The following is a 19,630-nucleotide window of genomic DNA, read 5'->3' as shown; positions in this document are numbered from 1 at the left end:
CCCTCAGAACAACCCTTTGAGATCTGTATGATTTGTCCTGTTTTAGAGATAGGATACTGAGATTCTATGATAGGGAATGACATGCCCAGAGTCCAAACCAATAATCACCAGTGTTAGAATCTGAACCCAGATCTCTCAGGGTTCCAAGGGCCTGTGTTCTTCCACTTTTCTTTTGGGAGTTGGGAGAAAAGAGAACTTCACAGCAAGAGGAGGGACAGCGGCCAGAAGCATCAAATAGTATAGAAAGGTCAACTTGGGTAAGAAACGAGAAAACCGTTAGATGGGGTGGTCTTCTCCAGAGCAGTGTCAGGGCAGGATCTGGAGCACCTTCTGGGCCTGAGAAGGGAGGAGAGGGAGGTGGAGACGTCCAGATGGGCAGGGGCAGAGCTGAGGTGAATGTCAGGAGAGGAATTCCAGATTAGGGCCAGAGAGACCCCTGGAAAACAGCCAGTGTGGTGCTGGTAGCGGGAGGACAAGAAAAGCCCACACCGAGTCAAGTTCATGGAGACAGATAGTAGAAAGTTTGTTGCCAGGGGCTGGAAGGAGGGAGGAATGGGGAGTTAGGGGTCAATGTGTTTCAGTTTGGGAAGATGAATAAGTTCTGGAGATAGATGGCCATGATGGTTGCATACCACGGTGAATGTACTTAGAACTGTACTCTTTTTTTTTTTTAAGTTTATTTATTTATTTTGAGAGAGGGAGGGGCAGAGAGAGGGAGACAGAATCCCAGCACAGAGCCCGACGCAGAGCTCAAACCCACAAACCATGAGATCATGACCTGAGCAGAGATCGTCAGTTGCTTAACCAACTGAACCACTCAGGTGCTCCTGACCTGTTCTCTTAAAAATGGTTCAACTGGTAGATTTTATGTCGTCTGTATTTTAACACACACGCACACGCACATGCACACACATACACACAAATGGCCTACCCCCTAGTCTGGAAAGTTGGCATATAGCCCTGTGCCCCTCTGAGTGGGGAAGCGGCTGACTGGGACCTGGCCCCTCACATCATGTCCTTCAGAGTTCCCAGCACCTACTCCAAAGGTCTGGCATCCAGATATGTCATCCAGCTATGCAACTGTGGGTGCCCTGGTAGGAGAGGCCCCATGACCTGGGAGCTGCCATCTGCAGAGGCCAGTGGGGGTGGGGAGCATGAGAAAGGAGTGAGGAGACTGGGAAGGACTGGAGGAGAGAGAAGGGAAGAGAAGAGTTGAGGACAGCTGGGAGATACAGGAGAGAATAGGGGAAGGGGAGGCATGGAAGGACGGCGGGGGGGGGGGGGGTGAGGGAAACAATACAGAGGGGAAAAGAGATGCCAGGGAAACGGTGGGGAGGAGGAAGAGGAGGAGAGGGGAGGGAGACAGAGGAACCAAAGGGTGCAGCATCAGGGCCATCCCTTTGCTAGAGAGGATAGAAAGGGTGGTGGCTAGAACTTAAGGTCAGGAGGTTGTGTCTGAATTAGGGAACTGAGACCTAAATCCAAAGGCCCCAGCTTTGGTTATAAGGGAGGCGTGGGTACTCGATGGCAGCTCCCAGACTACAGGGTTAGATCAAAACAAGGGCAAGGTCAGAGATGCCCTGGTTGGTGGAGTCACCATGGTGGCCCTCTCTGACTCCCCCAGATGCCTGGCAAGACAAGGTCACAGCACCCTAGTACCCAGGAGAACACCATCACTGCCAAAGTCACCTTACATCCTTTCTTCAAGGAAAGCGAGGCTCAGGGGCAGCCTGCAGATCCCGCAGATACCAGACACACAGACTCCGGGTGCACCCCGCCCACCTCCAGCAGGTGCCCTAAGTTCAGAGGCACTCGTGCCACACAGGCTCTGCATGGCATGAATGGGGGGACTTTGGCCAAACGTTCACACTTCCTGAGCCTCAGCTTCCTCCCCCCTCAAGTAAGAGGAAAACTACTCCCTTCCACACCTTACAGGGCAGTTGTGAGGATTGCATAAGACATTAAGGGGATCGATTTTGTTACCTTAAGCCTTTATCCTACCCTGTTTTGGGGTAACATGAGAATGACAATGATTTTGCTTTGAGAAATATCTGGACTCCACACCACTTGACGTGGCCAAGGAAAGTGTTGGGAGGGACAATTCAGCTTCCTTGCATCCCTCCTTCCCACCTTGGTCTCAGCCCAGAGCCCCGTTTCAAGCCCCAGGGCCTTCCCCAGAACCCCCTCCACTGCCCAGGCTCCATCCGCAGCACTCTGCCCCAGTTCTTGCCTGTTCCTTTCCCTGCTCCTTGGGCCGGACTTCTGGCCCCTCCTTCTCCCCAACCTTGCCTGGCTCCTGTCCCAGCCTCCTCACTGTTGCCAGTGGGGTCAATCCAGATGCTCAGCTGGTGAGTGAGCAGGGCAGGTGCCCCAGGCTGTTCATGCACAGCCTGGGCCAGGAGGTCAGCTGCTGTGTGGTTCTGGTCCAGGGCCAGCTCAGGAGGGCAGTGGTCTCCCACCTGACAATCACAGACCCACACAACTAACCAGTCCCCTGGGATGCAGCAGACATGAACATGGGAGCAACGAGAAGAGGCAATGCTGGGGTAGTTACTTCAGGTTTCTGTTCCTTGGGGCATTCCTTCATCCATCCATCTATCCATCCAGCTACTGAAAGCCTAAACCAGCCAGGCACAGGGACTATACAGAGATGAGTGAGACACAGTTCTAGTTACAGCCTGTAGGCACAGACAACAAATAGTGTGGGTAGGGGTGTGCCAAAGAGAAGCTCTGGGTGCTGGGAGCCACCTACCACAGGCTCAGGGGAGCAGAGAGCACTGAAGGCCTCGGGGAGCATTCACTCAACCTGCTCACACAGTAGACTCCTTCCCGTGGATGCGGCCTTGCAGTCCAGGGCACTAGAAGTGAGGAGAGGATGCAGGGTTGAATGGGTGGGGGTCTCTGGCACCACCAGGCAGAGCCCAGAGCAGTCTGTCCTGCCCTCACATCTCTAATCTCTGGTTCCCATTCCCAGACCCCACCCAGACCTTCTGGCCATCCTCACACCCTCGCCATTGCTGCGTGCACACACACCTCATTTGGCAACAACCTTGACCTTCACTGCCCCGTGCTTTCTCCTAGACATTGGATTCCCTCTGAACATTCCAGCTCTCCTCACCTGGCAGCCCACCTCCTGGGTCAGCACACCCACCAGCATTCTGAAGTCCCTGGAGAAGGAGAACCGGCTTTATGCTCAGACCCCTCCTTTCCTTGGATCAGCAGGTGCCTCGTGCTGGCCAAACGGGGCACGGGGGCGGCCTTGGCCGTGGCCCCCAGCAGGACCCATGTCAGGCCTGGGCATGGAGAGGGAGCAATTGTTGAGAAAGATGGGAAAAGATGGAGAAGCCTGGGGAGACTGAGTGAAGGTGGGAAAGAGGGTGCACCTGTGAGTCTGAAGGGCTGGGCCTGCCCTAAGAGGAGCTGAAGGGGGCAGGGTAGGGTATCTTTAGGAAGAAGGCCAGTGGGCAAAGAAAGATGTGACTTCCAAATGACTCTCAGAGTTCCCCAGCTGTACTCCACCTCCACCTGCTCCCCACAAAATACAAACTCTCTGGATCCCTCCTCCCGACCTCCAACTTCTCTTCAAGGGCCTGGGGTTAAAGAGGTTAACAGGCCTGCTAGGAGATCCAGCAGGGTAATTATAGGGTTTAGAATGTGGTGTGGAAGAGGATGGTAATTACACAATGAGGTCCTCTCTGGGGGCTTCAGGCTTTGTGGGCAGAGACCTGGGAGGAGTCCATTCCACTAACATTCCAGCCCAGAATAGTATCCCCAAACCACATTCCCAGAGGCTCACCCTGGGAGGGCGGGAGAAGGGGGAAGCAAGCCTAGTAGGGAAGCCCCTCAGCCCCTTCCCCTCAGCAGCTTCTCAATGACCCCAGTCCCTCCCCTCCTTGGAAAGACCTGCGGTGCCAGGGAATGAGTCACTGATCCTAAAAATAGGGACTTTAGGAGAAAAAAGTGACAAGAGATGGCATTAGGGATCCTGGGTTGCTGCCCACTGACCCAGCTGTGAGGGATAAGGCAGTTTAAGTATGCGGGGTAGTCTGCGGGGAAGGGGTGCACGATGGCAGGAGTCCTCCCTCTTTATAGAGCTTCCCCAGTTCTGGTGTCTCCTGCTCCGAGAGTGGCCCAGATGTCTCTGGCTTGAACCCTGGTGACCGGCTCCCAAGACCTCCAGTTCCTCTTCCTGAGCGTGGAACAGACCCTCCAGCCGAGGCTACACAAGCGCCTCTTTCCTCCAGTAGCTCCTGAAACCTTACCCCTCCCCCTGGGACACCTCTTGCTTCTCTCCGGGCAGCTCGCAGCCTTCAAACCTCAATGCCTTCCCTTAGGCCCCGACCCACATTTGCCGTGAACCAGTCAGGACCTTGAAGGAGGCGGGCCTTGAAGGTTGCCTGGGTAACGCCTGAGAGGGGCACCCCTGGCAGGAAGACAGTTGCTAGGGAGACCAGGACAGTGGGCGGGGCCCCAAACCCTGGTTAGCCTGTTTGGGGATGAGAAAAGATCTAAATGTCCAGATACTCTCTCCCAGTTCCTTTTCTGTGAAGCCTCCAGGGCCCCCTCCTGGGGACTGGGTCTAGGGCAGCTGGAAGTCTGAAGCTTCTGAAAGAGACCTCCCAGGGGTTAGTTCCTGCAGCTCAGGGGAACCCAACAGTAATCAAGCCTGAGAGAACTAAGGAACGAGGCAAGATGCGGGAAGGTCTGGAGAAAGAAACAAGGCTTAACGCATTATGATATAGAACTCTTGGGTTAGAAATCTAAAGTGAAAATATGCAAAGTATGCAAAGCAAAACAGCAGTTCTAGTCCCACCTCCAAGGAGCTGAAATTCCAGATTCTACCACCAGATGGCAGTCTTGCCCACTCATTGGATTAAGCCCAGTCCTGGAACTGGTGGGGAAGCCAGGAGGTGAAAATCTTTTCTGTCTCACAAGTTGTTCCTGACTCCTGCTCTCTGGCATTTGGCAGACACTCATAACTCCTCATGGCCATAAATACCCAGTTTTCTCTCCCCCCAACCCGGCTCTGACCAGATCCAGTTAGCGGGGTCCATTCATTCTTCTTTCAAAGGAGCTAAGGAACACTTCCGTGGAAAAATTTCCTGTTGCCTTGGATCCCAGTCACAGTGTAAGGGTGATAAATTGGGGTAATAGGAATGACTAATTAACTCATTTAGAATTGTGTGTCAGGGGGAAAAAAGAATTCTGTGTCAGGGAGTTAATCCTCATAACCTTATGAAATAGGTACAATATTGTTATCCCCATCTTACGGATAAGCATAAAGAGCCAAGTTTACACAGCCAGGTAAGCAGGAGGGCTGGACCTTGAACCCAGGCAGACTGGTTCTAGTCTAGAAGCTATGTAAGAGTAACCTCCATACCACACAGAATGGTGCAGAGGTAGCTAGGAAGAGCATCTACTCTAGGCTTTGGAGTCAGGACTGGACTTTTGGAAGACATGTCTAAAATCTCTACACTGCAACCTGAAGACAGAATAAATTTGGCCAAGAGACTGGGGAGTGGGGGCAGGGGAAGTAGAAAGGGTAGTTGTTCCAAGAAGAGGAAACAATTTATGCAAAGATTCAGAGATGATCAAGAGAAAAGAGGTGAAGTCTAGCTCCAGGTTTCTGGCCTGATGATTCTTATTCAATAAAATGAAAATGTGCCTCAGCAATGGCACACTGGGGGCACATTTTCAGGGGAGAGAAGGAGTTATCTATTTATCATATTTAACTCATGATATTTGAGGTACCTTGGGACATCCAGATAGAAATATCAAGAAGGCATCTGTCTTGGAGTTTTGGCTGCTACTGTTTACCTAGTGTCATGTCCACTCTAGATGATTCCTGAGGAAAGGGGCTGAGTCATTTATCTTTGCATCTCTCGTAGACCTACCATTAGAAACATGCTTAGTGAGGAAGAAGGCTAGGCAGCTTCCTCCCAGGAAAGAGAAGGAGGTGATACCACCTCTGCTCTCAAGGAGTTTCGCTGAGGAAATTACATCAGAGAAACATTTTGGAGAACAGGCTAGGCCAGGATATGTGGTAAAGGCAATCATTGCTCTAGGAGATCGAAAGGAAAGAGTCACAAAGAAGAAGGAGCCCATCAAGGCCATTATTGATTGATTGATTACTATGTAATCCTCGCAGCTTGTTGCGGAGAGATGGTGTGATCCACATTTTATAGATGAAGAAACTTGATGAAATGTTGAGATGCCCATGTCTTGGTCCAAAGCAAGAGAGAGAACAAACTGTCTAATTTACTCCATTCTGTTGCAGTCTTAGTTCCTGTTCTCCACGGAAATGGTTCATCTCTTCACAGCTCCCCAGCTTGGTTTTCCGGATCCCTACCCAACCTTCCTGCCTCACACCTGGACCTCCAGTTTCTTCCCTCATTTCACTCCAGCTCCCAACCCAACTTTGTCCTTATGCCTAGTGTTCCATTTCAAGACATTCTCTTGGGCTCTAATCCACAGAGGAAAGCAGTGTCTCTTTTTTCTGCCTGAGAAGCCCAATAACGATCATCTCGTTACTCAATAAAACACTGTGTGTACCAGGAAGTGAGCAAGACCCAATCCCTTCAAACATTTTCAATCTACTGGTTGTCTATTGATCTCCAGGGCTCTGGACTCAAGAAATAAGCATGGGCAAACTGAGGACTGGGAAAAAGAATCCAGAACCCGAAGTCAAGCACCTCAGGAGCATTTTAGCTCTCTTTCACTCTGCCCTCTAGCTGCACTCAGAGTCACACCTGCAAGCTAGGGCTGGTCCCACATCTGGGTTTCTCCCTTTGCAACTTGCTGTCTCCAACTCAAGGCGGCTGAGGGCAGACTTCTCTCTCATTCTCTGCAATCACAAGAGCCTTCTCAGACTTCTAAGACCCTGCAGATGCAACAGTGTAGCTAGGAATTCAGAGTCCCAGATTCCTCTGCAAGCAAGTGGTCTCCCGCATGCTTCCTCTACTCCTCCCCCAGTCCCAGTGGTCCCCAGTGGCCATAGTTCCTGCCTTTTTCCAGCCTGCTGACTCCTTTATCCCTTTCAGGCCTCAATTTCAGGCTCACACTCTTCCCAGCTCTAAGACTCCCTCTTGTATCAGGGCTTCCCACCACCTCCCCAACTGCTCAGATTGTCCCTGTTCTCTTTCTCTCCTAGTCTCTCTTGCTACCCCCATGTCCCTTCCCTCCATTTCACTGTTCCTGAGTCCCTAGGGAGCCTAGCCTGATGCTTCCCTCCATGGCTTCTGGAAACATTTTATTTGGGCTACCTCTGGTAGCTGGGGTTCCTCTGGGTTCAAATTCTCTACCTCCTCTCCCTTGGGCTCTCCATACTCCCACCAAGGCTGACCCTGTCACTGTGCTGTCTCTCCTTCCCTTGCCGAGTCTCTGTCTTCTCATCTCTGCCTTCCTCTGATCTTCTGTGCCTGCCTCCTCAGGGGCTCCCTTGGCATCTCCCAAGCCTCCCTTTCTAGATTTCTCTCCCTCTCGTTCTTTCCCGGGGCTCTGGTCTCTGTCCCATCAGTTCCTCTGCCCCGGTTCCCATCTCTCTGTATCCCTGACCTCTTGCGGTCTGGCTCCATAGACCTCCATCTCTTCCCTCGGTCTGGCCATACTTCTCTCCTCTCTCTGGTCTCTCTCCCCTGTCTTTGTCCCTGATTCTCCCCCCTCTAACTGTCCCACTAGTTCTACCAGTCTCTTTCCTTCTCTGTCTCTGTCTCTCTAGCTAAGTCTCTCCTCTCTCTGTCTTCTCCCCTCTGTCTTCTCCCCCCTTTGTCTCTCTTTCCTCTTGCTGCTGCTCTTCCTCTCTGTCTCTTGATCTGTCTCCTACGTCTTTATCTCTCTGTCTCTCCTTGGTCTCTCTGACTCTGACTTTCTCTTTCTCTCCATTCCTCTCCCTCACCCCAGTATCTCTGTCTCTTCATCTCTCTCTGGGCCCTCGCTCCCTCTCTCTCTCTCTCTCTCTCTCTCTCCCTCCCTCTCTCTCTCTCTTTTCCTCGGCTCTCTCCGGCTCCCTCTCTCGCCTCGGATGACAGCGCTGCCTCTTTTGTTGGCTCCGCAGCCAATCGCGGCCGCTGACGACACGGGGGCCGGGGCTATAAAGGGCCTGGCCCGGGCTCGGGCCCCCCCAGCCGCCCGCCCCGGCCGCCCGCCCGCCCCGCCCGCGCGCCCGCCGCCCCCGGCCCCCCCGGCCCCCCCTCGGCCGGGCAGCCCCCAATCCCGCGCCGCCCGGACCCCCTCCTCCTCCCTCCCTTCTCCCTCCGCCCCCTCCCTGCGGGACTCCGGCGTCCCCGCCCCCCAGTCCTCCCTCCCCTCCCCTCCAGCATGGTGCTCGCGGCCCCGCTGCTGCTGGGCTTCCTGCTCCTCGCCCTGGAGCTGCGGCCCCGGGGGGAGGCGGCCGAGGGCCCCGCGGCGGCGGCGGCGGCGGCGGCGGCGGGGGCCGGGGGGGAGCGCTCGAGCCGGCCGGCCCCGTCCGTGGCGCCCGAGCCCGACGGCTGCCCCGTGTGCGTGTGGCGGCAGCACAGCCGCGAGCTGCGCCTGGAGAGCATCAAGTCACAGATCCTGAGCAAACTGCGGCTCAAGGAGGCGCCCAACATCAGCCGCGAGGTGGTGAAGCAGCTGCTGCCCAAGGCGCCGCCGCTACAGCAGATCCTGGACCTGCACGACTTCCAGGGCGACGCGCTGCAGCCCGAGGACTTCCTGGAGGAGGACGAGTACCACGCCACCACCGAGACTGTCATTAGCATGGCTCAGGAGAGTAAGTGGGCGGCGGGGCGCGAGCAGTGGGGTGCTGGCTCGGGCTCCGGGAAAAGTGAGCGCCTCCCGCTCTGAAGCGGGGCGCTCGCGGCTGCTCTGGCCCAGAAGCCTTTTCTGCGAAAACTTGACTGATTGGGGGACGGGGGCTGCTCCGTAGAAGTTTTTTGAGCGGTGGAGATGGGCTGCGGAGTTGTATGCACACTCCGTTCCCTGAGGTGGGAGGGCAAACCGAGAGGGTTGCGAGATACCGCCTTCCACCCCGTGTGTGCGAAAAAAGACCCGTGTTGCGGGGAGACTGGGGAAGCTGGGGCCCATTCGCAGCGGAGTGGAAGGGGCAACAGCTCAGTCCTGAGGGGCGATGGTGGAGAGGCTGGAGAACCGAATCGGGACGCTTCGGGACCCCCGCAGTCCCTAGCGGGCTGCGGTGCTCTCTGCCTCCCAATGGCCTTGGCACCAACTCTCCACCCTTTCCACCCCTGGCACCGCAGCGCGCCCACTTGAGCTGCAGAGAACTGAGCGCTCTTCTCCCTCCAGCAGGAGTGAGGTCCCAGAGCCCCGTGTCTCTCCTGGCAGCCCAACTGGCACTCATTTCACCCAGAGCCCTTCTGACACCAGGTCTCCCAAGGGGCTGGAAAAGCTGTGTCTTCTCCGTACTGACCGAGCTCAGAGAACTCAACTCTCGCGCTAGGGCTAAGGGCACCCCTTTGGCTACTCAAAGCTTATCGTTCCTTTCCATATTCACCCGCCTTTACTAGAAACCGGATTTGAGGAGAGAGAGGGAGACCTAGGGAAAAAAAGAAAGAAATAGATAAGGAGGGAGGGGGAACCCAGGCATTCAAGCCCCTGGCCAAACGGAAGATGAACATGTTAATAGACTTGAGCTGCTTTGAAATTTTATGGCCTGGAAAATCCAGGCCAACCCCCCCCCCCCCCCCCCAGCTCTCCCTAGGGTCAGATGACTCCCTTTCCCCTCCCCCACTGAGGTCCCTTCACCCCTTCCCCGCTCCAACTCCAGGGAACCAGGCCCTCTTATTCCCTAGTGGTTTGGCAAAGTCACTCCCCCCACCCCACAGTTTGGTTTTATGGCTCTGAACAGAAGGGGGGGGGGACTGGTTTATTGGCAGATGGGTCATAAAAAGCTGGGGGCTGAGGTGGAGTCCTAGTAGCCCACCCCATGGGAGAAGCAGGAACCCAGGTGTGCTTCTGGGAGGCTGAGTGCCTCATACTGCCACCAGTCTTTCTGCAGACCCTAACTCCACAATACTTGGCCAGGCCATAAAGAAAAGAAAACCCAAATGACTAGGAAACTTGCTGAGGAGGGTGGTGGTGGTGGTGGTGAAGAAAGCCTGGGATCTGTCTGGGTTCCTCAGTCTCCCTTGGGTTCCTCAGTCTCCCTTGTGTTCCTGAGGTTTCTGCTTTACAGAAGCTAGGGTCAGTCTAAGATTGACTGAAGGCAGGGGTGGGGGTGGGGGTTCTAGGAAACAGTTGTAGAGGAATTCTGAAAAAGAGTTTGCTGGAAGAAGATGAAGGGTACAGAGGGAAAAGGTACTCTGGTCCCTGTGGTAGAGTGTGTGTAAGGAGTTTCGGAATGGGTGATGGACCTTCCCCTTGCCTTTCTCCATCCTTAGCATCTCTTAACCAACGGACTCCAGCCCAGAGTTAGTCTTGGTAAAGGGGGTGCAGGAAGTGAAGGCACTCTGTGCTTGCATCGGGAAGTGCAGGTTAGGCTGGGGTGAGGGGGGGTGCAGGGAAGAACACCAGTAGGTGGGGTTCTTCCCGAACTTCCGCCCTCTTTTCACTTAAGGATAACTAGGGAACTAGGTCTCCAGCCAGGTATTGTACGTCCCCTTTAAGAGCAAAGCTGAGCTCTTATGAGAGGGAGGGGGAGCGGAGGGGAAGGGAGGGAGAGAGGGGAAAAGGAAAAAGAGACTTTTATAGTCTAATCCCCAGGGACCCGCTTTAATAAGAGACTTGTGCTCTGCTAATCGGGGGAGGTGTTTGTCAGCAGAGATGGCCTCCGCTCCCCTCCCCCTTCCTCCCCTCCCCCAGCCCTCAGCCCTGGACCCCAGCCCCCACCTCTCCTAGGCTGCAGTGCCTGCCCTAGTTCCCTCCACCCTCTCAGGCTCTCCCACCCCAGCCTTCATCCTGGGAACCCAGCCCCCTTGCCCTTCTGGGAGCCAAGCCCAGCCCCTCAGTTTCTCTCTGCTCTCATACACCAAGAGGCCCCTGCCCTCTCAGCCCAACCTCCTGCCCCTAGGCCTTCCAGCCTGGGTAAGGAGAGTGTGTAAGGGGGTTGGGGGGCGGGGGTGGCGGTGGAGGAGGAGGTGGTGAGCTGGGAGGGGGTTGGGCTTTTGCTGAAAATAGTGCAATGACCTCTCTCCAGACCAGCACCGCCTACTAAACCTGACCTGCTGCCTGCCATCAACCCGATCAATCCAACACAGATGTGGCTCCTTCCCCTCCCTTTGGGAGCTGGGCCTATGTGTGTGTTGGGGACTCTCCCAAGCCTCTTGTTTCCCTCTGTGGCACTACCTGCTTCTCCTTTGTTCCTCTCTCTGTATCCTTCTATCCTTTCTCTTTACCCCACAGAGCTTACTACCTTCCTCCTTTCACTTTTTAGCCTCCACCTATTCCTTTTGCATTCCCCCTTCTCTCCCAGTGTTCTTCAACTCCCAAGCTTATTTCTTCTCCCTCTACCGTGATCTTCCCCTCTCCCTTCCTCCTCTCTTCCAGTTCTCTTGCCTGTCTTTTTCAGCCTGCCTTCATCTCTAACAGTCTCTTCTCTGTTCTTCTCTCGCTCACCACCTCCAGTCTCTCTCCTGTCTCTTCTCCTTTCCCTTTTCTTTCTCCATCCATCTTGGCCCTGTCCCCTTGTAGTACCAATTGTCCCACATCCACTGGGGGAGAAGGGGATGGTGATTCCCTGGGGTATCTGTCTGAAGAAACCAAAGACTTCGAGGGATGGGGCCCTGGTGCCCAATTCTCCATTTCTAAACCTTGGGTCAGCTTAGGTAGGGCAGTATGTTTAGAGTTTACAAAACTAACAATAAACCACCATTTACTGAGAAGCTACTACTATTTTCATTCTTTATTTAATGCTGAGCACTCCTATGAAACAAGAATTATTATCTGTACCCCTGAGACATTTGGTGGGTAAGGTCAGATACAGGTTAATGAGAAGTCAAGCAGTGATCAAACCCACTTTGATTGTAGTCAAAGAACAGTGTTTCAATGCCAGGAAGAACTTTTAGGCCCTTGCCTGTATAATATAAGATTTGAAGTTTCGGGAGTTCATTCAGCATGCATTTATTGAACACTGCTTGGTATTATGGGAGGCATTAAAGCTATAACAGGGAGCAAAACAGACACAGTATTGACAAGTGTCCACCCTCATGGAGATTAATAGCTAATAGTGAAGACAGGTGGGAAAATAAGACAACCTTATGAAATTAGGCATAGTAAGTAGCCCCATCTCACCAACAGCTTCCCCACCCCAGCTACTCTCTGAATCTCTACTCCCTGAACCCTCCCTTGAATACTGGCACTACAGCTCCAGCAGGAGGATAACTGGGAGGACTACCAGTGCCCTAGGACCTCAGAGAAGAACCAAGGGAAAGGAAGCTACCAGAGGAATTTTGTGTCTCATTCCTGAATATATGAAGATCGTAGAACACTTTCCTCACTTCACTTGGAAGACCCTCCTTCTCCTGGGGGGCGGGGGGGGGGCGGGCGGGGATGGGGCAGTGCTGATGGGAGACAATAGATGCTAAGTCCTCCATGATTATGCAGAACTCAAGACCTGGGCATGATACCTAAGGTCCTGGACTTCCTGCTCATAATTACATAGCTCTGGACACTCATGCCTCTTTTTCTCTCAGTTTAGAATGAGAAACATTATCTAGGGCATTTCCAACTGACTTAAGAGCTCAGAAAGCGGAACTGAGAGGAACTGAAATGGAAGCAAAGGCAGATGCTGAGGATCAGCCATTAGACCCAAGAAGGGTCAATTTATAGTCCAGAATAAGGGGTAATGGGCCAAAATGTAAAGTTGAGATGTTAAACCTTTGTAAAGACTTATTGGCCTTGGACTGAGAAACCAAAAGAAACTAGGGGGAGAAAAGAAGACTGATTCCAGTTGATCTGATGTGTTGAATATTATTGCTGATGCTTTTGGGCAGTAGGAGTAAACAACATGGAGGTAGTTTTTCCCTTCCTCAAAAGTTGAGGCAGTATGGTGATGATGAGGAAGAAGCAGCTCAGGAAGCTTGTTCTCAGGTTCAAGGGACTGGAGAGTCAGATGCACAGGAAGTACTTGAGTAGCTCCATTCTTCTGAGTATATTATTTCTAGCATGAATGGTACAAGAAGCCTAAGATGCTTCTTGGTTTACCTCATGGAATACATTTAGCCCCTGTTCCCTACCTGGACCCTGGTTATCCACCCTCAAGACCATCTGGTTGGGGGTGGGGGCTGTGCCAGGCTCCACCTGGCCACCATACAACACAGAGCAGAAATGGGGCAAGGTGCCATGAGGACAGCAGGTGTGATATGAGGTTTGGCTTCTATGAAGAGCATCAAAAGTTCAGAAAAATTTGGAGCCCTACATGCTGGGGGGCAGGGGGTGCAGTTGGAGGAATGGAAGGCTGCAGGTGGAAGGGGATATCCCTGATAGCTATCTGTGCAGGTTATCTGGTAGAGGGGATTGTGTGTACTGGGGCAAATGGATGCAGATCAGTAAGGCCTGAGAGAGATATCCTATAGGGAAAGAAAGGAGGCACTGTTCTGAGTACCAGTGACATAGTAGTCAACAAGACAAACATGAGAAGGGTAAAGAACTGGACAACTCAGGAGGAGTTTTCCAAGTTGTCAATGCCACCCAGGGCTGCTGATGCCCTTCACAAATACCCTTTGCTGATGCTGTGTCCCCTTCTCTCTTATCAGCGGACCCTGCGGTGCAGACAGATGGTAGCCCTCTCTGCTGCCATTTCCACTTCAGCCCCAAGGTGATGTTCACAAAGGTACTGAAGGCCCAGCTGTGGGTGTATCTGCGGCCCGTGCCCCGCCCAGCCACAGTCTACCTGCAGATCTTGCGACTGAAACCCCTAACTGGGGAAGGGACTGCAGGGGGAGGGGGCGGAGGCCGGCGTCACATCCGTATCCGCTCACTCAAGATTGAGCTGCACTCACGCTCAGGCCACTGGCAGAGCATCGACTTCAAGCAAGTGCTACACAGCTGGTTCCGCCAGCCACAGAGCAACTGGGGCATCGAGATCAACGCCTTTGATCCCAGTGGCACAGACCTGGCTGTCACCTCCCTGGGGCCGGGAGCTGAGGGGCTGGTGAGCAGGGAGCTTGAGATGGTGTCAGATATGTGTAACCTGGTCCTGAGGAGGTGGGATGTTAGAAAAGGTAGACCAGGGATGAGAAGGGCTGGGGACCAGCATTATTTCTCTTGGGCCAGGAGCTGGTTCTAGAGGAGCAGTTTTGGGGGATTGGGTGGGGAGTGGCAGCTAGTGTTTTTCAGATACAAGCCAGACAACAGGTGAAGACTGGATTTGGGGTGAAGTGTGAGTTAATGGGAGATCCAAGAGAACACAAAAATGGGCTGTTGATGAGGCCTGGGGCCAAGGGGCTGATCAGGATCAGGTTGCCAGGAGAGGGGGAATTCAAGAAGTGAGTTGAAGGACAGATAGCTAGCTTACAAGGAGAGAGGGTAGAAGATATGGGGTATGGGAGCAGAGGAACAGCTTAGAAGGCAATGGTCTCTGTTCTGATGCCCCTGTTGAAGGGCAGGTGAGAAAGGAAAGGGAGTAGGAACTCTTCAGGGCTCTATCACATCTCTTTCTCCTCTCCCTCATCCCCAGCATCCTTTTATGGAGCTTCGGGTCCTAGAGAACACAAAACGGTCCCGGCGGAACCTGGGCCTGGACTGCGATGAGCACTCAAGTGAGTCCCGCTGCTGCCGATACCCCCTCACAGTGGACTTTGAGGCTTTTGGCTGGGACTGGATCATCGCGCCTAAACGATACAAGGCCAACTACTGCTCCGGCCAGTGCGAGTACATGTTCATGCAAAAGTATCCGCACACCCACTTGGTGCAACAGGCTAATCCAAGAGGCTCTGCTGGGCCCTGCTGTACTCCTACCAAGATGTCCCCAATCAACATGCTCTACTTCAATGACAAGCAGCAGATTATCTACGGCAAGATCCCTGGCATGGTGGTGGATCGCTGTGGCTGCTCCTAAGGTGGGGGACAGAGGATGCCTCCCCCATAGACCCTACCCCTAGACCCCCAGCCCTGATCCCCATGCCCCCAGGCCCTTGAGCTCCCTCCACCTCTTCCCATGAACATCACACCTTGTTCCCTGCCCAAGCAGTGTGCAATACAACAGAGGGAGGCAGGTGGGGATTGATGGGTGAGGGGTTTGGGGGACAGGGGGAAGAAGGGGCATGGTCAGGTGGGGAGTGTTTGAGGTTTGCAAGTGAGAAGGTTTGGCAAGAAGACAGAGAGACGTAGAGACAGAGGTAGAGCAGAGGGATAGAGACAGAGGAACAAAAAGAGCAGCATTGAGAAGGCAAAGGGAGAGAGAGGCAGAAGAGACAGAGACCAGGCAGAGATAAAAGATGAGAAAGAGGCTGAAATGGAATAAGAGAAAGCCCCACACCCAGCCTCCTTTCTTCCACTGGCAAGGTGGGGGCTTGGTATGGTTTGGGGAGATCCCCTGACTACCATTCTCAGTAGGAGGAAATAAAAAATCCATTCTTAGCTTCTTCCCTTTCTCCCTCCAGCAGTGGCCAGGGGAAGGGAAGCGAGGGCAGGGGCAAAAGTAAGGATTTTGGAATTTTATTTATTTATTTATTGTGACTTTTCATTTTTTGGTATTTGGCTTTACTGAAATAGAAGGGCCCCTGCCCACTGTGCCCCATTTCTCCCTTATTACCCACCTACCCACCCACTGTTCTCCCTCAATACCCACCTACTTAAGCACTTGTATAAAGCCTCCAGGGTTGGGAATGGGAGTAGAGGGCAAGAGGGCTAACACATGGAAGTTTCCAACCCATAATCACCCAACTTAACCTTCCTGAGCCAAATGGGTTGAACTGAATTCCAGCAGTCATGGAAACTGGTAAGAGGTTAGGGTTTAGGAGCTGGGGGTGGGGAGAAGGGGAGGGGAGCACCCTCAACATTCAGGATCTGTATGAGAGCCACTAAATTAACCCTCATATCCACCCTCATAGTCCTGAGTTATTTAGCCAGAGGGTGTGGCCCACATATGCCCAAATTCCCCCCAGCTAAGAGAGAGACCAAAGAGCCTGTGGAATACCCCTACTCCCAGCCTCTATCTTCAGGTCAATAAAAAAAGTATAGAGATCCCAGAGTCCCAGGTCTGGGAAGGGTTAGGAGGAGTCAAGAAATGAGTAGTAAGAAGGTTGAAGGTTACAGGGCATTTGAATCCAAATCACTGCTCTGGGCTAGGGAATAGAGCCAGCAGACCAAGATGGAAGGGATTCTGGAGGGGGGACATTCTAGTTCCTCCAAACCCAAAGCTCAGGGTGGAAGGGGGGAGAACAAGGGAGCAGAGTGTCTATAATTATTTTTATCTTTTATTTTTGGAATCTAGCAGTACCTGGCAGCAGGGAGGGGACAATACAATGGGGAAGGAAAAAGCATCTGACAAGGCCAGTTAGAGCAGAGGATTACAAGGATGGAGACTCCCTGGTTTGGAAGGCTAGGAAACAGGCAGGGACTTGTTGCCACTCCAAGTCACTAGCTGGGCCTATTCATTCCTCCCATAATCCTGACCCACCATCCTCTGGACTCACTGTGCCTCAGTTTCTTCCCCTCGATGGAATGAGAAATAGCAGCACCCGCCACAGCCAAGAGATGAATTCTGAGCACTTACCACGGGCACTTTATGGACATAAAATACCTCTCGCTGTGGGACAGATAACCAGGGCACCAGAGTAGTGGTGAAGAGATGTGAGGCTTAGAGGAGTCACAGGCTTCAGAGTACAAGTTCCCCTCTGCCTCCCAGCTGGACAGTGTGCCTGAAGCCAAGGAGTTGAGATTCTCCTGATCCACACCCTATCCATACCTCACCACAGACCTCTTGGCTCCAGGCAAGAGCCTAGAGGATGTCAGGAGAGGAGATAAAGAACCTTCAGCAAAACCGTCACTCTAAGTAGAGCCAGCAGTTATGGGTCTGATGCAAACAGTACTGGACTAAAGCCCGGCCTGGAGAGATGACCTGGAAGGCCTGTTCTTCCCGAGTATGACTCTCCTGACTGGCCCAGGTAGAAGGGGCAAAGGTATGTGACCACCCTTGGGAAGGTGATGTTGGTGAGCTTTAGTGTCTTCTTCCCATTCCCATAGTGAAAAAATGAGATGAGGTGTTTTGGTACAGGAATGGGCAAGGGCTGTTAAGTATTTCAACTCGCCTCCCATATAACAGCTATGCTAACCCCCAGCCTCTCCTCTCTGGCCCTGTTCTTCATCCTTCCTTCTACCCCAATCTTGGAGAACAAGATACACCTGACAACACCATTCACATTTCCTTGGTTGAAGGAGAGGAACAGAGAAGTGAAGAACAGAAGATGCCTCCTCCAAGATCAAATGCTCCGGTCTCCTGATCTTGGCACAGGGTGGGGGTTGGGCAATAGACATCAGGTGACTTCCCTCTACAAATTCTAGAGAGCTGGAGCATTAGACTTGGGGGACACTTAGACTATGCCACTTTAACACCGCCAAATAATGACCTTTGTTGGGGGAGGGTCTTTTTCTTTTGAACATAAATCTTAAGAGTTGAAATCTCATTTCCTTGGTCCCCCTCACCCCCAAAGAGGCATGGGGTTAAAGAGGCTTGGAGGCACAGTCCAGCAACCTAGTGGGAACTAGCACCCCCTCTCCCACTTTATGTTGTGTGTGGACCTGGCCAGTGCCCCTCTGATCATAAGTAGTGTAATTATTATTTACTTTGTGTATTTGTTACACCATGTGTGTGATTGCCTTTGTTTGTTAAGGGTGACTGAGGAGTATGGGGATGACAGGGGCACTGGAATGCCGGGAAAGGACTTCTTCACTGAGATCAAGGCTTCCTGGAGGGAACCATTGCAAAAAGGCCATCTGGCAGTTTTCAAGTTATGTGACAGAGGGCAAGGATGGCCATAGGGTGCTCTGAGTTTTGGGACGGTCACATGACACAATCCAGCACTTGAACCTGAAAAAAAAAAATAAATAAAAGCAGTCAAAGAGTTTAGAATTCAGTGATGAACTCTTCTCCCTAATCAAGCGCCACATTTATTTATCAGAGACCAGGAACAAAAGAGGCTCTGACAGGATGAAACCTTGTGTTCAAAGAAGATGGGGGTTGGGGGTGGTGGGGGTTTTGGGAGCAAAAAAAACATTAGGGGTATTTGGGATGAGGGTGGGGACATATATAGTCCAAGGGAGGATGGGCAGAGAATGGGAAAGGGAGGGGACCTGCAACAACTCCTCTCTGGATAACTTGATCCAAAACAGTCCCAAAGATTACCAAAACCCTCTTCTAGGCTCACACTAACAGATCTGTAGGTTCTCTTAAGATGATCCAGCTAATATCTGTCCCATTCTCCTACAGTTCCCTGATCCTAGGTTTCCTCAACAAAGTTTCACCAAAATCCACAAACCAAACCAACATAGCCTTCAACTTGTAAATGTACCAAGATGATTCAGCATCTTAAATAGTCTTTCTCTGATTCAGCCATAAAAATGTCTCCCATGTACCTAGAACAAAAGAATATTGCCTAATTCACATTTAAAAAGCAAGCAAACAAACAACAACAAAAAACAAAGGAAAGCTCCTATCACATCAACCTGATCTGTAATAGGGGCCAGGGCCACTGTGGGTTCAGTGTGCCACCATGTTTTCCCTGTCCTGTCAGTTCTGTCAGTAGACTGACCCCACCTCAGACCAACTACAACAATAAGGTTGAAAGAGGATGAAAGTGCTACATACTCTATTTTCCCAAGGAACTGCTTTATCCACACCTACTCCTAGATTTTGGCTTGAGCTAAAAATAGGTTTTCTCTCTCATCACTCATTTCCTATGTTGAAAGGACACCTAGAAGAGATTGCCGGATGACTTTTATCCCCAAACAACCCCCCACCCAATGCATGAGTAGCTATCCTAGTCTCTTCCTTGGCCCATTTTTAGGATGCCAGGGCCCCATGCTAAGAACCAGCAAGCAGTGGCATTTATAGCTTCTGATCCTTAGTGAGGCAGAGGCAGGGAAGTCAATGCCCCAGGCCACAAGGTCAGCTTTCCTGCCCCTGAGCTGGAGTATGGGAGCAATTAGGACTCCCACCTCTTCCCACCCTCAGAATCCCTACACGCATCTGCACATGCAGCGCTTGAGCACATACACTCACAAACACAGTCAAATGAATCTACTCAGCTCCCTCCCTACCCTCTGGCTGGAACCTACTCAGGGAAAAGAAATATTTCCACTGTAAGTCACCTAGTAAAATTAAGAGTTTACTGAATGATTACTATGCAAACTATGGTAAACAAATTGTGCTGAATACATAATCTATTATCAATTTTCATAGGGTCGCTACTGGGTAGTCTGGAAAGTCATGGAATGATTTGCCCAATCTGAGCCAGTAGAATTAGTATGGAGGAATGAGGAATTACATCTAAGTAGTTACTACACAATATTCCACTCTAATCTGTTCTAGTAATAGTAATCTGAGAGGCAGAAAAACTAAAGGCAGGGAAAGAAAAGGACAAGAAAATTTTTTCTTTATTTCTAAAGAGAAAGCTGGGATCACCCTGGGCACAAAGGGTATGCAAAGGTATGAAACCTGCCATTATTTTTCAATCCCTTTGAAAGTAAAAAAACA

General features: G+C 52.0%; 2 protein-coding genes and 1 long non-coding RNA gene across 3 annotated transcripts in view; 1 reads left to right on the top strand and 2 right to left on the bottom strand.

Moving 5' to 3' along the window:
* Window positions 1-1,910: 1,910 nt before the first annotated feature.
* LOC147579099 (uncharacterized) lies at window positions 1,911-4,391 on the bottom strand. Its single transcript, XR_015253133.1, has 3 exons — window positions 4,263-4,391; window positions 3,119-3,293; window positions 1,911-2,858 (listed from the first exon to the last, which is right to left on the bottom strand). It is a non-coding gene; the product is annotated as an uncharacterized LOC147579099 (long non-coding RNA).
* A 3,793-nt stretch (window positions 4,392-8,184) lies between these two features.
* On the top strand, window positions 8,185-17,738 carry GDF11 (growth differentiation factor 11). Its single transcript, XM_086713129.1, has 3 exons — window positions 8,185-8,749; window positions 13,689-14,086; window positions 14,612-17,738. Exons 1-3 carry the CDS (start codon window positions 8,317-8,319, stop codon window positions 14,990-14,992), a joined length of 1,212 nt encoding a protein of 403 aa, XP_086569255.1. The 5' UTR covers window positions 8,185-8,316; the 3' UTR covers window positions 14,993-17,738.
* Window positions 16,335-19,630, bottom strand: part of SARNP (SAP domain containing ribonucleoprotein) — a 57,529-nt gene continuing 54,233 nt past the window's right edge. Inside the window, exon 12 of the transcript XR_015253551.1 lies at window positions 16,335-17,965. The gene's annotated coding sequence lies outside the window, so the exon portion shown is untranslated. The remainder of the gene's footprint in view (window positions 17,966-19,630) is intronic.

Source organism: Puma concolor, chromosome B4 (assembly GCF_028749965.1).
Source record: "Puma concolor isolate L17-30 chromosome B4, mPumCon1.1.hap2, whole genome shotgun sequence".
NCBI lineage: Eukaryota > Metazoa > Chordata > Mammalia > Carnivora > Felidae > Puma > Puma concolor.
The sequence above is the reverse complement of the archived record's forward strand: the minus strand, read 5'-3'. Positions and strand labels throughout refer to the sequence as shown.

Excerpts from the sequence above, each read along its gene's own strand:
- GDF11 (XM_086713129.1), top strand. The coding sequence starts at position 8,317 with ATGGTGCTCGCGGCCCCGCTGCTGCTGGGCTTCCTGCTCCTCGCCCTG. Across the intron at positions 8,750-13,688 it reads CATTAGCATGGCTCAGGAGA|CGGACCCTGCGGTGCAGACA; the intron begins GTAAGTGGGCGG and ends CTCTCTTATCAG. Across the intron at positions 14,087-14,611 it reads GGCCGGGAGCTGAGGGGCTG|CATCCTTTTATGGAGCTTCG; the intron begins GTGAGCAGGGAG and ends CCTCATCCCCAG.